A 27,298-nucleotide genomic window follows, 5' to 3' on the forward strand; every position below is an offset into this window, starting at 1 on the left:
ACCAAAGGGCCATTTTTTGAGGTTTTTTATTCATTTGTTTTTGTTTTGGGGGCCATACCTGGCAATGCTCAGGGATAAATTCCCACTAACAGCTTGAGGGACCATGTGATGCTAGGGATTGAGCTTAGGCTCCTTGCATTCAAAGCATGCACTTCAGTTCTTTGAACCATATCCTAGCTCTATAAAAAGCCACTAAAAATACATTCACTTAACACAAAAAACAAAAAACTTAAAGAAATCTCAAAAATTGCTTTTATATATATAGATATAGTTTTTCCTCCCCTTCCCCTCGCCGCTGACCGAGTCCTTCCTTTTCCGACCGGCTCGCCTGGTTTTCGCATCTGAGCTGTCAGGTGCCGCTGTCGCCGTCGTCACTGCCACCCACTGGGCTCAGTGGCCCCGACCCCCCCTTCCCGCCGCCCCAGCCCCGCACAAGATGTCAGAGGATCTAGCAAAACAGCTAGCCAGCTACAAAGCTCAACTTCAACAAGTAGAAGCTGCATTGTCTGGAAATGGAGAGAATGAAGATTTACTCAAACTAAAGAAAGATTTACAAGAAGTTATAGAACTAACGAAAGACCTTCTGTCAACTCAACCTTCTGGAACTCTTACAAGTTCAGACAGTTTTGCTTCTATCCAGCCTACTCATTCATGGAAAGTAGGAGACAAGTGTATGGCAATCTGGAGTGAAGATGGACACCATGATATCTTTACAGGTGTTACCAAGCGGAGATTGAGGAGATAGATGAAGAAAACGGCACTGCTGCAATCACCTTTGCTGGCTATGGCAATGCTGAAGTAACACCATTGTTGAATCTCAAGCCTGTAGAAGAAGGAAGGAAGGCAAAGGAGGACAGTGGCAGCAAACCCATGTCAAACTGCCGCCACACTCCAGGATGCTTTCTGGACCCGCGTGGTAGCTCCGGCCGAGACTCACGCACGACTGAAGACCCACAGAACAAGATAAGTGGAACTCTCTGAGACCTTGGACTCCAGGCTCGGTGGACCCAGGGACAGAGTTTCTCTGCTTGCTCCCACCAACCACAGGTGACAAAGGGATTCTAATCAGGAGCCCCATCCTACCCTGCCCTGTCTGCTTCCATCAACCACCCAGGGATCGGATTGCGCACAGAAGATCCACCCTACCCAGATAAATACCCCACTGGCAGACTTCCACTATCGACACTACCTCCACTACCCAGCCGCCGCCACACTCCAGGATGCTTTCCAGATCCGCGCGGCCGCAACACATCATAAGACACTAAATACCCATCTTCCGGAATTGCCGTACACATCATAAGACACTAAATACCCATCTTCTGGAATTGACGTACCATATTTGATAGGGTTCAAATATGGTAACACCTACAAGGGTGATTAGAGGTCGCCCCAAAAGCCTCTGTCCCTCTCGGAAAGACTGGCAAGCTACCGAGAGTATTCCGCCCGCACGGAAGAGCCTGGCAAGCTATCCGCTGTGTATTTGATATGCCAAAAGCAGTAACTACAACTGGTCTCATTCACCTGACCCTGAAGGCTTCACCGACATGGCAGCACTGAGAAGGATGAGAAAGGAGAGGCCGATAAAATCTCAAGGCCGAACTAGGCTGCCACAACGAAGGAAGACAAAAGTGATTGTCTGTACTTTCAATGCACGTACGCTAGCATCAGATGCATCCATCGAGGACCTGATGGTACAAGCGCGAATGATCAAGTACGACATCATTGGTCTGACCGAGACAAGAAGGCACGAATCTCACCATGCCGTTTTCGACACTGGAGAAGAATTGTTCCTCCGAACATGCGATAAAAGAGGTGTGGGAGGCGTCGGTGTCCTTGTCAACACAAACTTGGCCAAGAGCATTGATTCATTCGAATGCCTAACAACCCGAATCGGACGTTTACATTTGAATAGATGTGGCTCACTGCCTGCAGTTTCTATCTTCGTTGTCTATGCACCAACATCTCATTATGATGAAAGAGAAATCGAGAAGTTCTACATGGAGCTGGAGAAGTTCTATAAAGAAGACCACACCTTCTACAAGATCATTGTGGGTGATTTTAATGCCAAGATAGGACCGAGAAGATCAGCTGAAGAACTTCACAACGGGACCCATGGCCTAGAATGGAACGAACAGGGTGAGAGACTGTCTGAGTTCATCATGTCGACCAAGACCATCCATGGTAACTCACAGTTCCAGAAGGCAGAATCTAAACTTTGGACATGGGAGTCTCCCGGTGGACAATTCCACAACGAAATAGACCACATCATATTCAATCGACGGTTTTGCCTGACTGATGTCGCTGTTGTCCCAAAATTTCGAACGGGATCGGACCACCGTCTCCTTCGTGCAAAATTCTACCTCACAGAGTGGGGAGAAAGGGCTGCAAAGTTCAAAAAGAGAACTCCCAGAATGACCACCAACTGGGAACTCTTTGGCACTATTGCGGCAACATGGGAAGATGCCATTGTTGACAACATTGACGAGGAATATGATCGACTGGTTCAGCACCTCCATGAATGTGCGAGGAACGCCAAGAGAGAGATAGCCACAAAAAATCACCTGTCTTCGAAAACTCTTGAGCTAATTCGCCAGCGTGGTTTGGCGCATGCCTCAGGCAACCGCAAGCTAACGTCCGAGCTCGCAAAGCAGTGCAGAGATGCGATCAAGGAAGACCTCAAAGAGAGAAGAGCAGAAGTGCTGGTAGATGTGGCAGAAGCCGGGAAAAGTATTCGTAACGCCCGCCTGTCCTTCGCCAACTACAAGACCAAGATGACTGCCCTCCGACGTCCTGATGGATCCATCACATCCTCCAGAACGGCAATGGAGAAGATTATCCATGACTTCTACTCAAATCTCTTCGATAGCCATGTCCACTTGCCGACATACCAAATTCCACAGGATGGATATGTCGTTCCCAACGTTCTCCCTTCCGAAATCCGACATGCCATTTCGTCGGTAAAGAAACAAACAGCACCCGGCCCAGACAAGGTCAGACCTGAACACCTCAAGAACCTGCCGTCAGTACTCATCAATACACTCGGCTCTTCACTTGCTACCTGTCTGAATGCAAGGTTCCGTCCCAATGGAAAACCAGCAGGACCATACTACTGTTCAAGAAGGGAGACATCATGACATTGGCAACTATCGCCCGATCTGCCTATTGTCTGTCATCTACAAGTTGTTCACTTGAGTCATTCTAAATCGGATTGGCAGAACACTAGATGAAGGACAACCATGCGAGCAAGCCGGGTTCCACAAAGGATTCAGCACCATCGACCATATCCACATGATAACCAAGCTCATTGAGGTTTCTCAGGAGTTCAAGATGCCGCTCTGTCTAACGTTCATTGATTTAAAGAAGGCCTTTGATTCTGTTGAGACAGAAGCAGTTATTGAAGCCCTAGCCAATCAGGGCATTCAAGCCCAATACATCAAGATCCTCTGTGAGCTGTATTGCGGATTCACTACCAGGATCTCACCATTCTACAAAGAAGTGATCGTTGATGTCAAGAGAGGGGTGTGGCAGGGTGATACCATTTCACCGAAACTCTTCAGTGCCACCCTCGAGAACATCATGCGACGACTGGAATGGGAAGGAATGGGAGTGAAGATAGATGGTCGGCAACTACACCACCTCCGCTTTGCTGATGACATTGTTTTAATAACACCAAACATCAGCCAAGCGGCACAAATGCTGGCCGACTTTGACCGTGAGTGTGGAAAGGTAGGACTACAGCTGAATCTTATGAAGACAATGTTTATGAGAAACAACCTCGTTCCTGATGCCCCATTCACTCTCAACGGAACGACCATCTCCGAATGCAACAGCTGTGTGTACCTAGGTCGAGAAGTCAACATGACAAATGACCTGGCACCCGAGCTGCGCAGGAGGAAGAGAGCGGCTTGGAACGCCTTCAAGAACGTCGAAGAAATAGCTAAGAGGACGAAGAACCTCCGGCTCCGGGCACATCTCTTTGATTCCACTGTTCCTCCTGCATTAACATATGCCTCAGAGACCTGGGCCCTAAGCAAACAAGATGAGAACGCTATTCAGGTCTCCCAAAGAAGAATAGAAAGAGCTATGCTTGGAATATCACGTTTCACTCAAATGAGAGAACGAATCCGGAGTTCTGACATCCGTCGACAATCAAGAATCAGGGACGCTGTCTCATTTGCCAAGATGTTGAAAATCAGATGGGCTGGTCACGTAATGAGATTTAAAGATGACCGCTGGACTAGAGCTGTTACCGACTGGATTCCATGGGATGTCAAAAGACCGCGTGGCCGCCCACCTTCCAGATGGTCAGACTTCTTCGTCAAGATCATGAACGATTGGTTTGAGGCCCTTCATGTTCCCGGAGCGAACAGATGCCATTGGGCTACACTAGTACGCGACAGGGACGAATGGAGACGTTACTGGCGCCCGCTCGAGCAAATCGACAACTAACGGGAAGTTAAGTGATTAAGTGATAGATATACTAATAATTGAGGAAATAATTATAAACTGAGCTGTACAGGACAAAGTTCTTGTATAACAAAACGTCTCTTGAAGTCTTCGATAATAATTTACCAACATAGGTAGAAACAATAGCAGTAACCATAATTGAAATATGATAGCTGACATCATATTGTCATTTATGACATCTTATTGTCTCATTCCTACTTTGGACAAACTTGCAGGCTATCAAATGTAGCCTGCCCACAGGGCAGAGTCTGGCAAACTCCCCGTGGCGTACCAAATATGCCAAATACCAGTAACAATGATGGGTCTCATTCTCCTAAAGAGCCTTGAATATAATCTCAGGGCTAGGATGAAAGAGACGTTACTGGGGCCTGCTCGAGGCAATCGACGAATATCAGGATGATGAAATGAAATGAAATGAAATGAAATGATAGCTGATAGATTTATTTGAGCAAGTAACTGTGATTTGTCATGATAGATGATTTTTGGGGTAAACTGGTCTAATTTCTTAAGTTTTTCCAAGTAGGTACTGGAAAATTCAGCTAGAAAATTCTGGAATTACAGTTGCATGAACAGCCTGCCCACTAAATAACCAATGCCTAATTAATTATTACTACATCATGTAAATCTCACTTAAATTGTTCCATTGAATATGAAAATATGGCTAATATCTCCAGGAAACCTTACTTCTAGCACAGTAATTTGGTCAACTGTGTCCTTTGGGGATGTCTGGTTCAAAGGGGTTTTAATCTTGAAATACATGCTCTGTAGAAAACTCTGAGGTTAACTAAAAGAAATTAATCATGAGTTTCTTGATGAGATATCTATATATGAAATAGATGTTAACACTGTGTAAGATTTAATTTCAAAGGCATACCCATTTGGATGCTAGCCTAATGTATTTATAGGTTGTGTGGAAAATACAAAATTCACCTTGGAAACTCAGGCAAGTATCCTCAAACACAACTTATATAGGTCCCACAAATATTATAATATATTAATTATATATAATTAAATATAATTAATATAATTATACACGTTATACAATGATATATTAATCTGTAATTAATATATAATTACATATATTAAGTAGTAATATGTGTCTACTTATATAGACATAAAGCAGAACAAAGAGGTTTCACTATACACACCATTGTTAACTATCATCTTACTCTCCCAACTATCAGCAAATTACAAGGACAGATACTCTGAATTTCAGGCTACCATAACAGTGAAGGATCTGCTTCTAACTCTACACAGTGTGCACCAGGAGAAGTAGCAAACATATTTGTTTAATAATTCTCCTAGGAGCACTCGGGAGGTCAACTAGTACTGAGCTACACCAATTGCTCTATTTTTAACACATTCCTTTTTTAATCCAAAATTTCCCCAAACCAAACTTAATCAGTAATTCCCCAAAAATAGTACTTATCATATTAATTCATCATACAAGTGACTAATAGTCACTTGTAACTCTTGCTGCTTTGCAAGAGTTGAATTCTTGTAATACTTATGATCCCAATCACTTTGCATTGAACAAATACTTTAAATTATAATACATTTTATTGATCACTGTATATTTTATTTAACTATGGAATGCTCAATTAACATATAATGAACTGTTTAACAGCAACTAGTGTTGTCTTTCAGATTAGTTATAGTGAGAGAGAATATTAATGATTCTTAGATGTCTATTTTTTTTTAAATTTTATTGAATCACCGTGAGAAGGAGCATTATAAAGATGTTCATTATCGGGTTTCAGTCATACAATGTTCCAACACTCATCCCTTCTCCAGTGTAATTTCCCAGCACCAATATCCCCAGTTTCCCTCCCACCCCCTCAAACCACCCCCACCCCCACCTGCCACTATGGCAGGCACCTCTCTCTCTCTCTCTCTCTCTCTCTCTCTCTCTCTCTCTGTTCTCTCTTTCATTTTAGGCATTATGGTTTGCAACACAAATGCTGAAAGGTTATCATGTAGTCTTCAATTTTTTTTAGACATCTTCACTTTTGAAGTAAACCATCTAAAGTCCTAAGAAACAAACGAAAACTGTGAATCCCAAAGTGGCTGCATGTAATGTACAAAATTTGGGCAAAAACATGTTTATAATGTCATGTATTTTTATTATATTAATAGAAATTTTGTTGTATGTACATATAGGAAAAAAAACCAACCCCCCCATCCAGTCACAAATATACCATACTTAGATATTTATTTACTGAAGTTTTACTATTATTTCTACATTAAGATTAAATCAGGGTTAGAGACGTGACTCAAATGGTAAGCACATGATCTGTTTGTCTAAGGTTCTGGGTTCAATCCCTCACATTGTATGGTCCCTGAGTATTACTGCTCTGAGAAATAACCCCCAAGCCCTCCCGAAAGATTAACTCTAAAAATACAAGCTTCTTAATGACCAAGAAAAATGTTAAAATGGTCTAGACTGTAAACCCTTGCTTATATGCTTGCTCACCAATATAAAGTTACATTATCTGAATGTGGAGGCTTAAAAGAGTTTAGAAACTTTATTTAAAAAAAAAACTCATAGGGAGCTGGAGCAATAGCACAGCAGATAGGGCATTTGCCTTGCACGCGGCTAACCCGGGTTCGATTCCTAGCATCCCATATGGTCCCCTGAGCACCGCCAGGGGTAATTCCTGAGCGCAGAGCCAAGAGTAACCCCTGTGTATTGCCAGGTGTGACCCAAAAAGAAAAAAACCTCATAATTTACTACCAGCAATTGTTTTACTTATATACCTACTTTTTATATATGCCCAGGATCACATAAAACATTTCTCAGGAGTCGAAAAAATTTAAGAAGCCCTGTTCCTAGGATATTGGCATGGTAAAAATCTTCACTAAACCACCGTATTCTTGAAGGGGGATGTAGCTTTGTGAAAATGTGTGTGTGTGTGTGTGTGTGTGTGTGTGTGTGTGTGTTTTTATATGTATCCCGGATTGATCCCCAGTATAGCTGGTATATAATTCTGTTCTCAAACTAGAAAGCAATTCTTCTAAAATGTCCCTTCACATTTTTAAAACCAATACAGATTAAAGCTAATTTTCATTATTCTGACTTATAAAACCACGTAATTCCAAACATAATTTCCTTTAAAAAAAATAAAGCATTAGCAATTCAACTTGTAAGACCTTTAGAAACCACTTACAAATAAAAGAGCCCAGAACTGCTTATTTATTTCATATTTTTCCACTGGAAATTTTCCCCACCACCAATGTCCCTGGTAAGCACCCCCCCCCCTTTCCCACCCTCTTCTGCCTCCATGGCAGTCATAGAAACTTTATCCAGTCAGAATCAGTTAAGCTCTTCACTCTTAGAAAACTGTGTTTGAGATTCCAGGCAGCAGTTAGGAGTTTGATATAGATTCTCATGATCAAAAGAGGCATTTTAATGACAAGGATTTCCAAGTTCTGAATGCAGGAACTTGGAGAGTCAAAACATCCTAGGAGATGTTTTTGACTCTGAGGCTACTCTGAAGTCTGGCCATCCAGTTATTCATTCAAATAAATCTTCATTCTACTTAAAATATTCTCCATTGCATACAAAGAATTCCAATGACTGACAAATCCATTGTAACACAAATCCATTGTATATATACAGCCTGCCCTCCAAGTTCATATCTTGTACTAGCAATAAAAAGACACACAAATGATTAAAGACTCATGCTTTCAGAAACAAAAATCTAAGGGGGTAAGGGAACTGTATAAATCAGGATGATATGATAGTACTTAAGTTCATTTGTAACTGTTCTGGTTTTACACATGTACTTTTTTCTTCCCAGTTTGATGTTTAATTGAAGGAAAACAGAAGACAGTATTTTCAATTCTCTTCCCATGATTCCTCAGAAAAAGAGGCTTTTTTTAAAAAAAAATTTTTTATTAGTGAAACACCATGAGGTACAGTTGTAGACTTACAAATTTTTGTGCTTGGGTTTCAATTATACAATGATCAAATACCTAGCCCTCCACCAGTGTCCATTTTCCACCAAGAGACAGATGCTTTTAAGAATAAAGTTTGGATCAAGAAAATTTGGTGGTATAAGTAAGAAACCTCACAGATTCAGAAAAAATTGTAGGAAGAAAGGGAGTTTGGAAAGAAATGAAATTGTGTGTCTACAAAATTAACTATCAATTTCTTAACTCTTGGCTCTTTCTCTGTCCAACATTAACTGTATTTCTACAGTGGTAGAGGAGATGAACTTACTAAATGTTCTTTTATGTTCTAAACCTGAAACAATGGTGCTTCTTTCCCAACAAAGAGCCAAATATGAAAGACCAACAAATTTCATGAACATAGCTCAAAGGCATTTTTCAGTCCACTTGCCTCTAACACAATTTGAGAATCTTTATTTTGTCCTTTTATTCTGAATAGATGGAACTTTAAATGAATATCAATCAAGAAGTCAGGGTCACTATTATGAATTATTATGATAGAGAGCAGCAAAAATCTCAGATTCCATTCCTTTGAACTATTTTAGCAACTAAAAAGACTTCCTTGTCTGGAATAGTCAAGATTATCAGGAATCTCTCTGGTTTTTTGTTTTGGGTGAGCACAGCCTGCACAGCCAGAAGTACTTAGGGCTTACTTATGGCTCTGTGCTTAGGAATCATTCCTACAGGGTTTGGGAGGGAACCACATGTGGTTCCAGGGACAGAACTCAGGTCAACTGTGTGTAAGACAAAGCGTCCTACCTGCTGTTTTACTTCTAAGGACCTAGAAATCCAACAATCTTTTGATAGCACTACCTGTGCTGCTTTCCTGGCAAATTACTGTAAAATACAGTCTCTTTTTCCAGATGAATCTATTATTAAAACTAAATCTCTTACCAATCTACAGCAATAAAGCAGTTATAAACAAGTAGCTTATAAACACTACACTTAAATAATCATATAATTGCAATTAGCTTATGATTTCAAAGTAAAATAGGTTAAGCAGTAGTAGTTGATTTAACTACTCAACAGTAACCACACTAGATGAAAAAGAAAACATACACTGGTTATCTGAATTTCTTTTTCAGCAAAGACATTCAAATGCTTAGCTCTGTTATCTTTCAAAGATGTAAAGATATCCATTTTACCTTAAATTTTTATATCTTCCAATTTCATACACAGATAAGGGCTACAAAAATTAAAAAACACTTTTAGGTACCATCTATTTCATACCTTAAGTTACCATTCTCAAACATTTCACAGCAAAACTGCTTTGAAAGGGGCTCCTAAGAAGCTGTGGACTCTTTCTACCAAACTGTTAGGCACAATACTAAATGAGAAACACAGATGGAAGAATCAGACGTATAGCTAGCTCCCCAGCACCCCCCACCCCCCCCACAACGTGTAAGTCAATGTTGTCATGAAGGTCTTTTTTGTAAATCATGACAGCCATTGAATCATTCCATTTACAAAGATTTTTCTTTTTTCCGGGGGTAGAGGGGTGAGATGGGGATACCCGGTTATAATCAGGGGAACCACAATGGAGCCTGGGAGGTACTGGGGGACTATGCGGAACCAGGGACCCATCCAACAACAAAGCATGTGCTCTAACACATGAGCTTTTTCCCCGGCCAGAAAGTGGTATTTTTTTCTCCCCCTTTCCTTTTTGGGTCACACCCAGCGATGCTGAGGAATTACTCGTGGCTCTGCACTCAGGAATCACTCCTGGCGGTGCTTGGGGGATCACATGGGATGCCCAGGATGGAACACTGGTCAGCAGCGGGCACGGCAAACGCCCTACCTATCGCCCTACCCTACTATCGCTCCGGCCTCCAAAGTGGTATTTTCTTAAATGCAAACGTGAACTAGATTACTGGGCAGTATTATGGGTTTTGTACATAGAAAGCCCCATATTTGATCCCTGTCACCACATGGTCCCCAGCACCACCAGGAGCAACTCTGAGCACAGAGCCAAGAGTAGCCCCTGAGCATCACCAGGCATGGCAAAAAGAACGTGGCCGCAGTCGCCATTGGGCAGGGAGGAGGCGGCGGGGTTGGTCTCGGCGAACGCCATGGCTCTGCGACGCGAGGAGCGCCCTGAGGAGACGCGGACGGCGAGGAGTGCGCGAACGGAACTGCTCCGCGGCCGCCCGCCACATGCGGAGGAAGACGGAGCCAGAGGCCCGCCCCGCCCCCGCCCCGCCGGGCTGCCAACCTCCAGCCAGGCCCCGCCCCGCGCTCGCCACAGCCCACTCAGGAGGGACCGGACTCCTCGGACATTTGAGGTGCGCACATGTGACCTCTGAGGGGCGGGCGTCTGATCTCTGAGGCTCGCGCGTCTGAGTTCTGAGGCTCGCGCGTCTGAGCTCTGAGGCGCTGCGCGCGCATCTGACCGTTGAGGCGCTCTCTGAGGCGCAGTCTGGGCGGTTGAGGAGCTGACAAGGCACTGGGGGCTCGTCAGCACAGAGAGTGGCGATGCTGCTGTTGTTGCTGTTGTGGTTGAGTTGCCTTGGCTCGGCCCTGTGGAGGTCGAGATGCCCGGTGCCTATGGGGGGTGCGGGGGATCACAGGGCGAAGGTGGTCCCCGGTATGCGTGGGGAGCGGGTGGCCCTCCCAGGAACCTTCTGGGGCCCGGACTACCCGCTCTCTCAGACCCAGGTCTTCGACTTGGCTCATGCTACTGGGGCCGGAGAGGAAGGAAAATTTTCTAGGAAAACTAGACAGCTGACCTTAGGTTTATAATTAGGAAGTTGTTGAAAAGGTTTGTGAGAGAGTGTTTGATACGGTGTAAACACTACTTATGTGAAGAAACTTAATTCCGGGGGCGGAGTGGAACTATAGCAGGGAGGAGGCCTGTCTTGCACGATGCCAGCCGGGGTTCGATTCTCATTCAACCTGAACCCCAAAGCCCCACCAGCAGTGATTCTTGGGCACAAAGCCAGGAGGAACCCCTGAGCATTGCCGAGTGTGCCACCCACTCGCCCCAATTTTAATACCTATGTAAAGTGATTCAATTTAGGAGACGACCACTGAAGTTCTGAGAGATCTTTAATGCGAGTTTGACTTTTGTTGTTAACGACTGGGTTTCAGTCATAGAATGTTCCAATACCTATCTCTTCACCAGTGTATATATTTTGCACCACCAATTTCCCCAATTTCCCTCTTGTCATCCCCCCTTCCCCCCAAGCCCCCCAGCCTCCCCTCTATGGCAGGCACTGTTCTTTGAGACAGAGAACGACTCTAGTTTTTTAGCCACATTTCCCTCCATTCTGTGTTCCGAACTGTACCACTAGAGCTGGAAGTTAACGAGGAGGAGGGTCAGCAGAAAGGGTTTGCCAAGAAAGGTCGTTTTATAACATAGCAACCAGGTTTCATTGACAAATTCCATATTTTAGCTTATAAAGTTAAAACAAAAATTCTGCCACATATTGTTTCTCCTGAGATTTTCACCTTTTTTTTTCTGTCATGATAGGGATCTTATATGTGTTAGGAAGGGAAGGTTCATACTTGAAGAAGTCTGATGAAAGTATATTTCATTTAAATTTGTAGAGATTTAAAAATACATGAAATTCATAGTGTTTTGTAGTAAAATGTGTTTCATAGTAATGGTGATTGACATTTTAAAACTCAGAAAACTATGAAGTCATAATTTGGATGAAGGAATCACATAATGATATCCCCAAATTTCCACACAAATGTACAACCTTTAATTTCCTTGGATTTAAGATTATAGAGATGGCACAAATCTGAGAGTAATTAGGTGTCAAAGCAGACATAGCATAGTTTATTGATTAAAGAAGGCAAAAAAAATTAAGGCAATTCTTTTCAATAACCACTGACATATATGGTTTTTGAGCACTTGAAATATGATTAGTTCAAATTGAAATTTTTTAAATATGATTACACTGAATTTCAAAGAAAGTACCCAAAGTAATGTAAAATTCCTCTTTAACACTTTTTGTTTCATTTGAGGACCACTCCCAGTAGTGCTCAAGGATCATGGATAGAATCTCAGAATCTGAGCCCTGACATACAAATTATGAGCTCCAAAGTTATTGCATCATCCCAAGAATTATTTTATGTAAATTGTATACAGAATATACTTTGACATGCTCAAGGGACCTGAGCGTCACTCCTGTCCCCTATGTGTGGATCTAACAGCTCATTACTTCTACATAGCAATGCAGTACTACTTAGATCTAGCAAGTGCTGGTGGCCATCAGGGCCACACCCAGTAGTGCTCAGGGCCCTCCAGGGATTCATGAATTGGAATGCTGACCAGGCCAGGTGATGCCAGAGATCAAATTTAGAAACTAGAGCCTTATAAAGCTTGCCTTTTAACTCTTTGATTTACTCCCCCAGCCTAAGAATAAAATGTTTTAAAACTTATTTTTCTACTCTCCTGACCTTGTTTTTTTTGTTTTGTTTTGTTTTTAATGGGGTCTACTTTTTTAAAATGGGGTCAGGAAGCTTCTTGAGCTGGAATGTAAGCTTTTGACAGCACAGTCTATTCTTACTTTGAATAGACATTCTCTTATTTGGAGGAGAACATAGTTCTAATGTTCACACTTGACCTTTTCTTCAACAGGTATTCCTGTAACAGCCCAAACTTCCTCATTTCTGGCAGGAGAACTACTGTAAGTGTTGAATGTTTTTCAAGTCTAGTGTTAATTTTTAATGCTAGAACACAAATTATCATATTTAGCTGTAGTAGAGTACAATGTAAGTTTTTAGATTTTATTTGCTTTATCACACTTCAATTCCTCCTAAAGATCCCCTCTCCAACACATTTTTTAAAAAATATGTATGTTGCAAAGATAGATAGGGTAGTGTTATTTTGAGTATTTTTGTAATTAAATATTACAGAATTGTATGATAAAGATAAATGCCCATGAAATATATTTTATTAGCTATTGAGAATAAAAGAATGTGCTATTAATATTACGTTAGGATAATTGTTATCAGGTAAAGGTAAAGGTAAAGGCCCTCCCATTGATCGTCGATTTGCTCGAGCGGGCCCAGTAACGTCTCCATTGGAGACTTTTGTTGTTACTGTGTCTGTCATATCGAATACTCTCGGTAGCTTGCTGGGCTCTCCGAGAGGGGCGGAGGAATTGAACTCGGGTTGGCCATGTTGGCCGCTTGTAAGGCGAACGCCCTACCTGCTGTGCTATCAAATTATAATATCTGATAACCCAAACTATAGACTATTTTCTATAGAAAACTATTTTCTTCCCTTTAGGTTTTTATTTTCAAAGTTTTATATACATTCCATTTATATATTAACCTAATAATTGGTTTTAAATGTTTCAGTATTCATTTCCTAGTCTCCTGTGTAAGCATTAACTTTGGCTATCGATGATTTATTTTATTTTATTTTATTACTGAATCACTGTGAGATAGATCATCACAAAGCTATTCATGATTGGATTTTAGTCAAACAATGCTCCAATATAATCCCTCCACCAGTGAATATTTCCAACCACTAGTGTTCTCAGATACTCTCCTACCACCCTCTATACCACTCTCATATCCCACCTCTATAGCAGGCACCTTCCTTTTTTCTCTTTCTTTTTTACACTCTCTCTCTCTCTCTCCCTTTTGTGCATTATGGTTTGCAATACAGGTACTAAGAGAGCATCACATTTCTTCAGGGTTTCCGTTATTTTTATCAGGAAGTAATGACTGGAGTAGCATTTTTTTTTTTAATTGCGTGGTGGCTTTGGAGTGTGGACATGACTGCCGGGCTTTGTAGAGGTACAGGGAGGTGTAGGGAGGTAACTCATTCTGACCACGAGAAAATCTGGAGGTTTCAGTCACAAAACCAGCATACCCAAATTTTTAGCTGACTAATATCTCAGTGGACACTACTTCCACTACCCAGCCGTCGCCACACTCCAGGACGCTTTCCGGACCCGCGCGGCGGCACATCATAAGACACTAAATACCCATCTTCTGGAATTGTCATACCATATTTGATAGGGTTCAAATATGGTAACACCTACAAGGGTGATTAGAGGTCACTCCAAAAGCCTCTATCCCTCTCGGAAAGACTGGCAAGCTACCGAGAGTATTCTGCCCGCACGGAAGAGCCTGGCAAGCTATCCGCTGTGTATTCGATATGCCAAAACCAGTAACTACAACTGGTCTCATTCACCTGACCCTGAAGGCTTCACCGACATGGCAGCACTGAGAAGGATGAGAAAGGAGAGGCCGACAAAATCTCAAGGCCGACGTAGGCTGCCACAACGAAGGAAGACAAAAGTGATTGTCTGTACTTTCAATGCACGTACGCTAGCATCAGATGCATCCATCGAGGACCTGATGGTATAAGCGCAAATGATCAAGTACGACATCATTGGTCTGACCGAGACAAGAAGGCACGAATCTCACCATGCCGTTTTCGACACTGGAGAAGAATTGTTCCTCGGAACATGCGATAAAAGAGGTGTGGGAGGCGTCGGTGTCCTTGTCAACACTAACTTGGCCAAGAGCATTGATTCATTCGAATGCCTAACAACCCGAATTGGACGTTTACATTTGAATAGATGTGGCTCACTGCCTGCAGTTTCTATCTTCGTTGTCTACGCACCAACATCTCATTATGATGAAAGAGAAATCGAGAAGTTCTACATGGAGCTGGAGAAGTTCTATAAAGAAGACCACACCTTCTACAAGATCATTGTGGGTGATTTTAATGCCAAGATAGGACCGAGAAGATCAGCTGAAGAACTTCACATCGGGACCCATGGCCTAGAATGGAACGAACAGGGTGAGAGACTGTCTGAGTTCATCATGTCGACCAAGACCATCCATGGTAACTCACAGTTCCAGAAGGCAGAATCTAAACTTTGGACATGGGAGTCTCCCGGTGGACGATTCCACAACGAAATAGACCACATCATATTCAATCGACGGTTTTGCCTGACTGATGTTGCTGTTGTCCCAAAATTTCGAATGGGATCGGACCACCGTCTCCTTCGTGCAAAATTCTACTTCACAGAGCGGGGAGAAAGGGCTGCAAAGTTCAAAAAGAGAACTCCCAGAATGACCACCAACTGGGAACTCTTTGGTACTATTGCGGCAACATGGGAAGATGCCATTGTTGACAACATTGACGAGGAATACGATCGACTGGTTCAGCACCTCCATGAATGTGTGAGGAACGCCAAGAGAGAGATAGCCACAAAAAATCGCCTATCTTCGAAAACTCTTGAGCTAATTCGCCAGCGTGGCTTGGCGCATGCCTCAGGCAACCGCAAGCTAACGTCCGAGCTCGCAAAGCAGTGCAGAGATGCGATCAAGGAAGACCTCAAAGAGAGAAGAGCAGAAGTACTGGTAGATGCGGCAGAAGCCGGGAAAAGTATTCGTAATGCCCGCCTGTCCTTCGCCAACTATAAGACCAAGATGACTGCCCTCCGACGTCCTGATGGATCCATCACGTCCTCCAGAACAGCAATGGAGAAGATTATCCATGACTTCTACTCAAATCTCTTCGAAAGCCATGTCCACTTGCCAACATTCCAAATTCCACAGGATGGATATGTCGTTCCCAACGTTCTCCCTTCTGAAATCCGACACGCCATTTCGTCGGTAAAGAAACAAACAGCACCCGGCCCAGACAAGGTCAGACCTGAACACCTCAAGAACCTGCCGTCAGTACTCATCAATACACTGGCTCGGCTCTTCACTTGCTACCTGTCTGAATGCAAGGTTCCGTCCCAATGGAAAACCAGCAGGACCGTACTACTGTTCAAGAAGGGAGACATCATGACATTGGCAACTATCGCCCGATCTGCCTATTGTCTGTCATCTACAAGTTGTTCACTCGAGTCATCCTGAATAGGATTGGCAGAACACTAGATGAAGGACAACCATGCGAGCAAGCCGGGTTCCACAAAGGATTCAGCACCATCGACCATATCCACATGATAACCAAGCTCATTGAGGTTTCTCAGGAGTTCAAGATGCCGCTCTGTCTAACGTTCATTGATTTAAAGAAGGCCTTTGATTCTGTTGAGACGGAAGCGGTCATTGAAGCCCTAGCCAATCAGGGCATTCAAGCCCAATACATCAGGATCCTCCGTGAGCTCTATTGCGGATTCACTACCAGGATGTCACCATTCTACAAAGAAGTGATCGTTGATGTCAAGAGAGGGGTGCGGCAGGGTGATACCATTTCACCGAAACTCTTCAGTGCCACCCTCGAGAACATTATGCGACGACTGGAATGGGAAGGAATGGGAGTGAAGATAGATGGTCGGCAACTACACCACCTCCGCTTTGCTGATGACATTGTTTTAATAACACCAAACATCAGCCAAGCGGCACAAATGCTGGCTGACTTTGACCGTGAGTGTGGAAAGGTAGGACTACAGCTGAATCTTACGAAGACAATGTTTATGAGAAACAGCCTTGTTCCTGACGCCCCATTCGCTCTCAATGGAACGACCATCTCCGAATGCAACAGCTATGTGTACCTAGGTCGAGAGGTCAACATGAGAAATGACCTGGCACCCGAGCTGCGCAGGAGGAAGAGAGCGGCTTGGAACGCCTTCAAGAACGTCGAAGAAATAGCTAAGAGGACGAAGAACCTCCAGCTCCGTGCACATCTCTTTGATTCCACTGTTCTTCCTGCATTAATATATGCCTCAGAGACCTGGGCCCTAAGCAAACAAGATGAGAACGCTATTCAGGTCTCCCAAAGAAGAATAGAAAGAGCTATGCTTGGAATATCACGTTTCACTCAAATGAGAGAACGAATCCGGAGTTCTGACATCCGTCGACGATCAAGGATCAGGGACGCTGTCTCATTTGCCAAGGTGTCGAAAATCAGATGGGCTGGTCACGTAATGAGATTTAAAGATGACCGTTGGACTAGAGCTGTTACTGATTGGATTCCACGGGATGTCAAAAGACCGCGTGGCTGCCCACCTACCAGATGGTCAGACTTCTTCGTCAAGATCATGAACGAGCCTCTTTTGCAGACTACAACACCCAAAAGGTGAGAGAGAACACAGGGGATTGCCCTGCCACAGAGACAGGGGGGATGGGGGGATGGGGGTGGGAGGGATATTATCCATGGTGGTGGAAAATGGGCAGTGGTGGAGGGATGGGTATCTGATCATTGTATAATTGAAACCAAAGCACAAAAAATTGTAAATCTACAACTGTAAAAAAAAAAATAAAATAAAGGGAAAAAAAAAAGATCATGAACGATCGGTTTGAGGCCCTTCATGTTCCCGGAGCGAACAGTTGCCATTGGGCTACACTAGCACGTGACAGGGACAAATGGAGACGTTACTGGCGCCCGCTCGAGCAAATCGATGACTAACGGGAAGTTAGGTGATTAAGTGATTAATATCTCAGTGAAGTCTGTCTTGAGACTGTGGAGTCTGACTGGGGGCATGGTGATGATTTTGGATTGTGGGAGCAAGTGACTACTGGGGCCTCTATTTGAGTGGGCACTATGCTAACTGGCCCCCTCCAACCTATTCTGGTCTGTTCAGTCTTGCTCAGGTCCAAGATAAACTGCAGCCTTTGAGATCTTTCAAGATTTATTTATGTGGCTCTGAAGCGAAGCTGGTAGAAAAGCTTACAAGGTGGCACTACAGTTGTTTTATGGGGCTGACTGCCTGTACTTCCAGATGAATAGGGAAGTAGCAGGAGGTAGACCATCCTGATTCCAAGAAATACTGGAGATTATAGTCACAAGTGCCGTATGCCCAAATTTTCAACAGGTTAATATCTCGGTTCATCCTAAGACAGTAGCATCTGGAGGCATGGAGGCAATTTTGGATTTTGGGAACAAGAGGCTTCTGGGGGCTCTGTTTGGGTGGGCACCAGGATGAACTCCTCCCTCCTGTCTTCGGGTCTGTTCAGTTTTGCTTGGGTCTGAGATTAACTGAAACTTTTGATCTTTTTTGAGATTTATTTAAAGGTCTCTGAAGCAAGACTGATAAATAAGTAATAAGCTTGTACGGCTGAGCTGAATGTGGTTTGTGCACATGGCTTCAGATATCTAGCTTTTGGTGGTTTAATTATTCAGGAAATTTGGTCCTGAGTTGTTGGAGTCAGCCAGAGGCAGACCAATGATTTTGGGGTATCAGGATGTCTGAAGGTACCATCAGGCTGCTGATGCTCTCATCATGTGTGTCCAGGATGACCTGCTGGTAACGCCGTACCACCTGGGCCCCAGTGACAATGGCAGTAGCAGCCCTAGCAAGGACCAGGACCATGGCCAAGGATGCTACCATTCATGATATGGGCACTCTGGGTGGGCTGCAGCCACCAGTTAGCAGAGCCTGACCAGAGGGCATACGCTTCCAGCCTGTGTCTCTAGACAATGCCCAGGGAGGTTTCCTCCTTAATATGCTGTGGGCGGTACATCTGTTGGTGAAGAAGTGGTGATGGGGCTGCCCTGCCAGTGGCTAAGTCATATAGGAGTGGTGGCTACTTTAAGTCTTGGTGTGGCTTCTGGTCCCTGAGTGGGCTCTCGGTAGTCCACAAGTTTCTGGAACTGCTCAGCTATCCAAGCTGGCTGTTTATGGCAGATACGTGGGGTTGCATTGCAGTTCTGCAGCCCGAGCCCTGAATCGTGTAGGCAGCAGTGGAGGAATTTTATTCTTGGCATGACTTTTGGGCCCAGAGTGGGTGTCTGGCCAACTGTGAGTTTCTGGGACTGCCCAACTGCCCATGTCATTTGCTTATGGTAAAATCTGGGATGCCACAGCAGTTCAGGTGCCAGACTGGCCTTAAAAAGTGCTTTTAAAAGAATTGATACACTCATTCCAACAAAATTATGGAGAATTCCTATGCCGTGTGACTCACATTTCAGAGTCTTGGAAGCCCACAGTTCAGAGTTCCAGAGCCATCCCCACTCCACCTGTCCCAGCACCTGCATCCATGCTGCTGCCATCTTGTCTCCTCTCTGATTTTTCATTGGGTGATTTTTTTTAAACTGGCTTTTTAAAGCTAAAAACTTCATTTATTTGACCTTAAAATTTATACTTTTAAAGAAATCTCAAAGACAAATCTTTGTCCTAAGTTGCAAATATTTTTTTATCTTACCCTTTTAAATATACTTTATGTTTTAACTGGTCAAATATAGGTCACAAAATCATTTGGTATTCACCTTGATAGTATATAAAATATGCATTCACATTACTTCTCCATAACAAGCATTGATAAAGCAACTGGCTATTTTGGTACTATTTTGCTGGTATCATTTTTGTTCCATATATTAGATGATTCCATATATAGAGACTCTAAAACCAAGCTCCCGGAAGAGAACAAGGCAGAGTCTCCTGCCTCTGTGCCTGGCTGTCCTCACGGGGGCCCCTTGGAGGAGGGCGGATTGAGTTTCCCTCTCTGCCCTGAGCAGAACCCCGACAGTTGAAGACCTCCGGGACCCAGCCAAAGCCATGCTAAGACCACATGCTTGGACAAGGAAATGGCAGACAAGCCCAGGTGTGCGGGACCCGGGGCTGAGATCTCCAATAAGACCTCTTATTCTCTAGTTCTCACTCTCAGAGAACCCGGCAGACTACTGAGAGTATCATACCCGCCAATATGCCTGACTAGAAACACCTGTAATGATTAGAGGCTGCCCCCAAAGCTTCCATCCCTCTCGGAGAGCCCCGCAAGCTATCGAGAGTATCCCACCCGCACGGCAGAGCCTGACAAGCTAACTGTGGCGTACTCGATATGTCAAAAACAGTAACAATGAATGGTCCTCATTCCCCTGATCCTGAAGGAGCCCCCAATATGTCATCGGGCTGCACTAACACGTGACAGGGATGAATGGAGACGTTACTGGGCCTGCTCGAGCGAATCAATGAACAACGGGGTGATAGTGATATAGATGATTTATATCTAAACCTTCTTTATTTCTGGTACCTTTGACTGCTCCTTTTTGCAATATATAGTTTCATATAGTTGGAGTCCAGTTTAACAGCTGTAAGTTCTTCCCGTGAATTAAGATACCACAGTATGTGTTATTCTACTCTGAATAGCAATTATTTACATTTTTAATCTTCTATGATTAGTGATATTATGAACATTTTATAACATTGTAGTTTAGGGGCTGGAGCTATAGTAAAAATTTGTAAAAGGCTACAAAATATCTTTAAAAGCTGGTTTGAGGGCTAGAGTACAGCAGGTAGGGCGTTTGCACGTGGCTGACCTGTGTTTGATTTCCAGCATCCCATATGATCCCCTGAGCACCGCCAGGAGTAACTCCTGACTGCAGAGCCAGGAATAATCCCTGAGCATCGTCGGATGTGACCCAAAAAGAAAAAAAAGCCACAACAACAAAAAACCCTTATTGTAATTTAGGTAGTTACAATCATATTAAAGTATAGTATTGATATGTAATATCCAGCCACTACCAAAGTAAACATGACCTTTTACCCTGCATCACCTCTATCCCCCAACTATTTGGTAAATATATTTTTTATTCCAAGGATCTGTCACTGTTTGGTACTGACTATTTTCTATTTAATCTCTCTATAGTTTATTGATAAATGAGATTATCAATATTTGTCCTCTGACTTATTTTGCTCTGATTTTCCCTATTTCCATTTATACTGCAATGAACTGGATGATTTTCTTTTCTTATAACTGCATAGTATTCCATATGCCACAACTTATTGATCTGTTCATCTGTTGTTAGGTGTTTGAGTTATATCTTTATCCTAGTTATTGTCCTAAGCACTGCAATGACAATAAAGTGTGCATACGTCCTTTTGAGTTAATGTTTTTGTTTGGGGGATAGATATTAAAAGGTGGGAGATTGAGAAATATTCATACATCTTTTTATAGAAACTGAACCAGATAACATTCACACACTCTTATGCCTATCTCCTGGTATAGATAGATGTGTGTGCGTATGTGCATGTGTGTATGCATGCTCTCATGTGCATGCAGCTAGGGGTAGCATGTTGAGTAAACTAGAGACTACTTTCTTTCACTTCCCTTGAGCTCCTAAGTAGAGGTACACTTGGAGACAAGCATGGTATTGTTTCCACTCCAGCCCTAGAGCTTTCACCTGGTGTATGTGTATAGGGAGTGGGGAGTGAATGGAGGTGGATTTGAGGAAAGCAGGGAAGCAATCCATAAAGAAATACCCAGAAGTACCAACTCTCTCTCTCTCTCTCTCTCTCTCTCTCTCTCTCTCGTTTTTGGACCACATGTGGCAGTGTACAGGAGTTACCCTTGTATATAAACTCAAGAGTTACTCCTGGCAGTGCTCAAGGGGCCATAGAGGATGCCAGGGATCAAACCTGTCTTGGCCTCGTGCATGGCAAGCACCCTACATGCTCTACTATTTCTTCAGCCCCTTTTTGAATGAACTTAAATCATCTGGGGAAAAGTGTAGGGAAATTCAAATTTACGGGTGCTCTTAAAAACTGAACTTTTTTAAAAAGAAAGAATATGTAGATTCAATGTATGTTTATATTCACTGTATCACTGTCATCCTGTTGTTCATCGATTTCTTCAAGCAGGCACCAGTAACATCTCCTAGCCCTGAGATTTTAGAAAGTACCACATTCGAGGCTCTTTCAGGGTCAGAGGAATGAGACCCATCATTGTTACTGGGTTTTAGCATGTCGAATACACCACGGGGAGTTTGCCAGACTCTGCCGTGCGGGCAGGATACTCTTGGTAGCCTGCCGGGTTCTCCAGGAGTAAGAATTAGATAATAAGAGGTCGCGCAGCTGCAAATGTGGCTGCACGCTTTCAGGAGCTGGGTTTTATAGTGTCTGGGTCTTGGCCGTTGATGGGATAACACGGTGCTGGGGCAGTTGGTGGGTGTAACGCTTACCTACTGGAAGATGGGGAGTCTGGGTGGATGAGGCCCAGTCCCGATCCAAGCAGGCTTGGAGATCTCAGCCCCAGGTCCAGCATGCCTGGGTTCCTCTGCCAGTTAAGGACTCCTTTGAGCCTATGAAAGCAGCTCAATGGCAAAGTATCAGCCTTGCATGTATAATTCTCCAGGTCAGTGTTGGGATTTGTTCTGATCTAAGGATCATATCCCAGCTTCTGCTGTTTAATCTAAAGTCTCCTGCCCCCACGCCCAGCTGTCCTCACTAGGGCCTCTTGGAGGGGGTCAGGTTGAGTTTCCCTCCCCACCCCGAGCAGAGCCCCAGCAGTCGGAGACCTCCAGAACCAGTCACAGCCATGCTTAAGACCACTCTCCACACGTTCGGACGAGCCTCACGCATGAAGGAACTAGCACCCCAAAAGCAGGGGCCTGAAAAGGGACTGAATGGACCTAGGGCAAGCTGTGAGCTACCCTGGCATCAAAATAGGCCAGGCCAAAGTTCCACGATTCGTTTTTTTAAAAATTTTTATTAGTGAGACACCATGAGGTACAGTTGTAGACTTACAAATTTTTGTGCTTGGGTTTCAATTATACAATGATCAAATACCCATCCCTCCACCAGTGACCATTTCCCACAACCACAGATCCCAGTATCCCTCCCATCCCCTTGTCACCCCCATCCCACCCTGCCTCTGTGGCAGGGCATTCCTCTCTGTTCTCTCTCTCCTTTTGGGTGCTGTGGTTTGCAAAAGAGGCATTGAGTGGCAATCATGTTTGGTCGATAGTCTACTTTCAGCATGCTTCTTCCATCCTGGGAGGATCCTCCCAACACCCTTTATTTGGTGCTCCCTTCTCTATCTGAGCTCCCTTTTCCGCTAGAATGTGTGGCTTAACTATAAGCTAGAGCTTGATCATGGACAAATGCTGTCATTATTCAAAAGTAATGACGAGACTAGGACCCTGCTAGGGATAGGAAAGACTAATCTGGTCTGAGCACTGTAGTCTGAGATCAAGATGACCCTAGGAGAGCAATTCTATAAGCTTAATGTATCTCTTACTGTGTCCATACAAAATGATTAATATTATGAATGTTCATATGTTTGTTGGACAAGGAGAGGAGAAACACACCCATGGGATTCCGCTCATGGGTGGGTCGTCCTGCTGAGAGAGTATCTGTCGTAGAAGAAGTATACCCTGAGGGAAAGAACTTTACCCCTATTGATTGTGACCACATCTATGTGAAGTGCAACCCCTCATGGTTTGGGGATTTAACTGGATATAAGACTGGACTGGGGGATCAAGAGCCAGATTCCAGAGCCAGAAGGAGATTGAAGGGGGATCGAGGAGGAGAATGAAGTAGCATGGGAGAGGAAGAAGCAGGAGGAGAATCAGAGGAGAATGGAGATAGGAATGGAATGAACTGCAACTGACACCAACCAGCCTGGCCCTCGTTTCCTTCCTTCGCCTGCTCATCGCCATCGACCTCCCCAGGGTGGGGAAACGGCGTGAGACTACTGACCACGGGCAGTGGGAGAGATAGACCGCTGCTTTTCTTTTGTGTTTACACAGGGGTGGAAGTATCCTTTCAAATTAATGTTTTCTTATTCTTTCAATAAATGCCTAGGAGTGGTATTTTGATTTTTTTTTACATAATCTCCATACCATTTTTCATAGAGGCTGTACCTAATTATAGTCTACCCCCCCAATAGTATACCAGAATTTCTTTTTTACCACATCCTCATCAACATGTTTTAAATCTTTTGATGTAGATTATTCTCACCAGTATGAGGTATTATTTTATTATGGGTTCAATTTGCATTTTTCTAGTAAAAGGAGATGTTGAACATGTTTTCGTGTGTCTGTGGGCCATCAGCATATCACTGAAGAAGTTTTCCCTTTTTAAAATTGGATTCTCTTTCTTTATTGTGTTGTGTGATTTTGGTTAGGAGTAGATGGTTGTTTGGTTCCACCTGGGAGTGCCCCGTGCTTAATCCTGGTTCTGTACTTAAGGGTCTCCTGGTAATGCTTGGACAATCATATGTAGACCTTGAGATTGAACAGAGGTCAGACAAAGCATGCCCCTTAACCTCTCCAACCCCGATTTTTTTTTAAAAAATAGCATCTGTGTATCAGCTCCTTGTCAGGTGTATGATGTACCAAGTACCTTCTCTTAATTGTATCAAGTACCTTGGTTTTGTGGTGGTTTCTTGTCATCGTGTTAAAGCTTCTTAATTTGATGTTGTCCCATTAGTTTATCATTTGCTTCCTTTGCCAATGGAGTTATATCTCCAAATATATTTTTGATATATTTTTTCTTCTCTGTTTTATGGCTTTGGGTCTAATATCCAAGCATTTTATCAATTTTGAGTTAGCTTTTGTATGTGGTATTAGGTAGGGATCCAATACTTTTCTTTTTTTCTCTCCCTCTCCCCTCCTTTCCCATATTACTTCCCCTACCCACTCCTCCCCTCAACTCCCCTTCTCTTTCCTTCCTTTCTATGACTGATCATTTTCCCCAGAACCGTTTGTGGAAAAAAAAGGCTGTTCCTTCTCTATTGAGTGCTCTTGGATCCTTTGTTGTACATCAGATGTACATATATGTGTGGACCTATTTCTAGTCTCATTATTCTAATGATTTGTGTGTTGATACCATACTATTTTAATCACTATTATTTTATGATATAGTTTGATATCAGGAATTTTGATGCTTCCATTTCTAATATAGTACAATATAGTAAAATTTAGTACAGGAAGGAAGTGCTTGTCATAGTGATTAAAGAAGAAAAAGATATTAAGGGCATCTGGACAGGAAAGGAGTAAGTCATGCTCTCACTATTTGCAGATGACATGCTGTATTTAGACTAAAGACTCTACAAGAAAGCTCCTAGAAACAATGGATTTGTATAGTTAATTGGCAAGCTACACAGCCAAGCAAAATCCCATGGCTTTTTATAAGCAAAGATGAAATAGAAATGTATTTAAGAAAATTCCATTCACAAGTGTGCCTCAGAAATTCAAGTACCTTGAAATGATGAGCTAAACTAAAGAGGTAAAAGACCCATACAAAGAAAAGAAACATAATGGTGTCATAATGAATGCCCAGAGACAATGGAAACAATATGAGAACTGGTATTCAGTAGGAAACATGACATTTGAAGGGGCTGAGGGCGCTATGACTATGGTGGAGGGAAGCATTCAACTGGAAGGAGGAGATGGTGCTGAAAGGTGGTCAAGTGTTATGTATGACACCCTATCTGCAATAGCACTTTAAAATTAAATGTAAAAACTTATATATTATATTTAAGAAGTACCTCTCACTTTTTCCTTCTGGACAGCAAGGTGGCGGCTACCTCGGAGCTTTTTGGAAAGCCAGTATGAGCCGGTCGTGACGGGGCGACTGAAACCTCATGGGAAGGGGGCCGTTCCCAGCTCGTCCTTCATGCCCTACGGAGGTCACGAGTTGCCCCCCATGAGCAGCTCTCTGGCATGGCCATGGCTCCAGAAGCACAAGAACTTAATGCAGGGCCCAGCAGTTTGTGGCAGAAAAGAGAATGGACTATGCATTAATCCACGCCACCATGCCTGCCCGGAAGGGAAAGGGTGTTGCTCCCTTCTGCCTTTTTCCTTCTGGACAACAAGGTGGCGGCCACCTTGGAGCTTTTTGGAAAGCCAGGTATGAGTCAGTCGTGATGGGGCAACTGAAGTCTCATGGGAAGGGGGGTGTTCCTGGCTTGTCCTTCATGCCCTACCGAGGTCATGAGTTGCCCCCCATGAGCGGCTCTCCGGCACGGCCATGGCTCTAGAGCCACAAAGACCAATCTTATAATTATCTGACTCTCGGCAGAAATATTTCCAGGCTTAAATAAGTGGAGTGTCAGAAATCCAAAATTGCATGGCCACAATAGCGGCCGCGCAACATCATTTACTTCTTGTAGCCAGCTGTAGAAAATAGGTTGTTTCACAATGCCTTTTCAGCAGGTATTGATTTTGGGGTGTAAACTCTAAATAATGGTGGTGCATCTTTTGTCGAAACGGCGAATCTAATCGAGGTAGATAGAGTGTTAACTATATTTGCCTCATAGGCATTGGGAGGATGGGGGGTATATTGGGGTTCTTGGTGGTGAAAAATTGGTACTGGTGAAGGGAGATGTGTTTGATGATTTTATGACTGAGACTTAAACCTGAAAGCTTTGTAACTTCCCACAGTGATTCAATAAATAAATTAATTAATTAAAAAAAAGAATATGGTTAAAGGGTTAAATGTATGCAGTATGTATTAGAGAACTTAGTATAGGGTCTCACAAAATTCAACCTTCAACATCAATAGTATTTTTTTTTTCCGCAACTGATTTGGATTGACTGTGTATCCCAAGTCACATAGTCACCAGAGAAATATTATAGTAACATTCAATTGTACCCGATAAAGTGTTCACAATTAAATAATAGAGCATCAGATTTGAGGAGAGACAAATACAGTTATGGCTTGCTTCAGTTCTGTTCCTGAGCCTATATAATGAATATAAAGTGTAAAGAAATAAAGCATGAAATTAAAAAAAAAAAGTACCACCTCTCATAAAGGGTGACTGGTGAGTGGGAGGCAAACAGGGATGGAGGTGGTCATTGGTAGAGAGAAGTGAACATTAGTGAAGGGATCTATGTTGAAATATTGTATGTCTGAAACACAATGATGAATAGCTTTGTAATTTCAGTGACTAAAACAGGAAAAGATAAATTCCAGGCAGATTTTCTTTGATATGAACTATTTATAATTTCTGTTGTAGATTAAGTTAGAGTATGAAGGAACTTCATTTTCTGAGTGGAGTGTCTCTGAAACGTGTTCATTGAAAAATAAGAGGTAAAGTTTTTGTCATGGTTGTCAATATATTCACTATCACTGTCCTCCCATTGTTCATCGATTTGCTTGAGTGGTCCCAGTAACATCTCCATTGTGACAATTGTTACTGTGTTTGGCATATCGAATACGTCACAGGTAGCTTGCCAGGCTTTGCCATGCGGGCAAGATACTCTCGGTAGCTTGCCAAACTCTCTGAGAGTGGC

General features: G+C 43.2%; 1 protein-coding gene across 1 annotated transcript in view; it reads left to right on the top strand.

Moving 5' to 3' along the window:
* Positions 1 to 298: 298 nt before the first annotated feature.
* LOC130016297 (survival of motor neuron-related-splicing factor 30-like) overlaps positions 299 to 27,298 on the top strand; it is a 40,905-nt gene continuing 13,905 nt past the window's right edge. The window contains 2 exon segments of the mRNA XM_056106974.1: positions 299 to 697; positions 700 to 880. Of these exon segments, the coding sequence (XP_055962949.1) occupies positions 437 to 697; positions 700 to 880 (442 nt within the window). The 5' untranslated portion in view covers positions 299 to 436.

The sequence above is a fragment of the Sorex fumeus genome, unplaced genomic scaffold, assembly GCF_029834395.1.
Source record: "Sorex fumeus unplaced genomic scaffold, SorFum_2.1 ptg000007l, whole genome shotgun sequence".
NCBI classification, from domain to species: Eukaryota; Metazoa; Chordata; class Mammalia; order Eulipotyphla; family Soricidae; genus Sorex; species Sorex fumeus.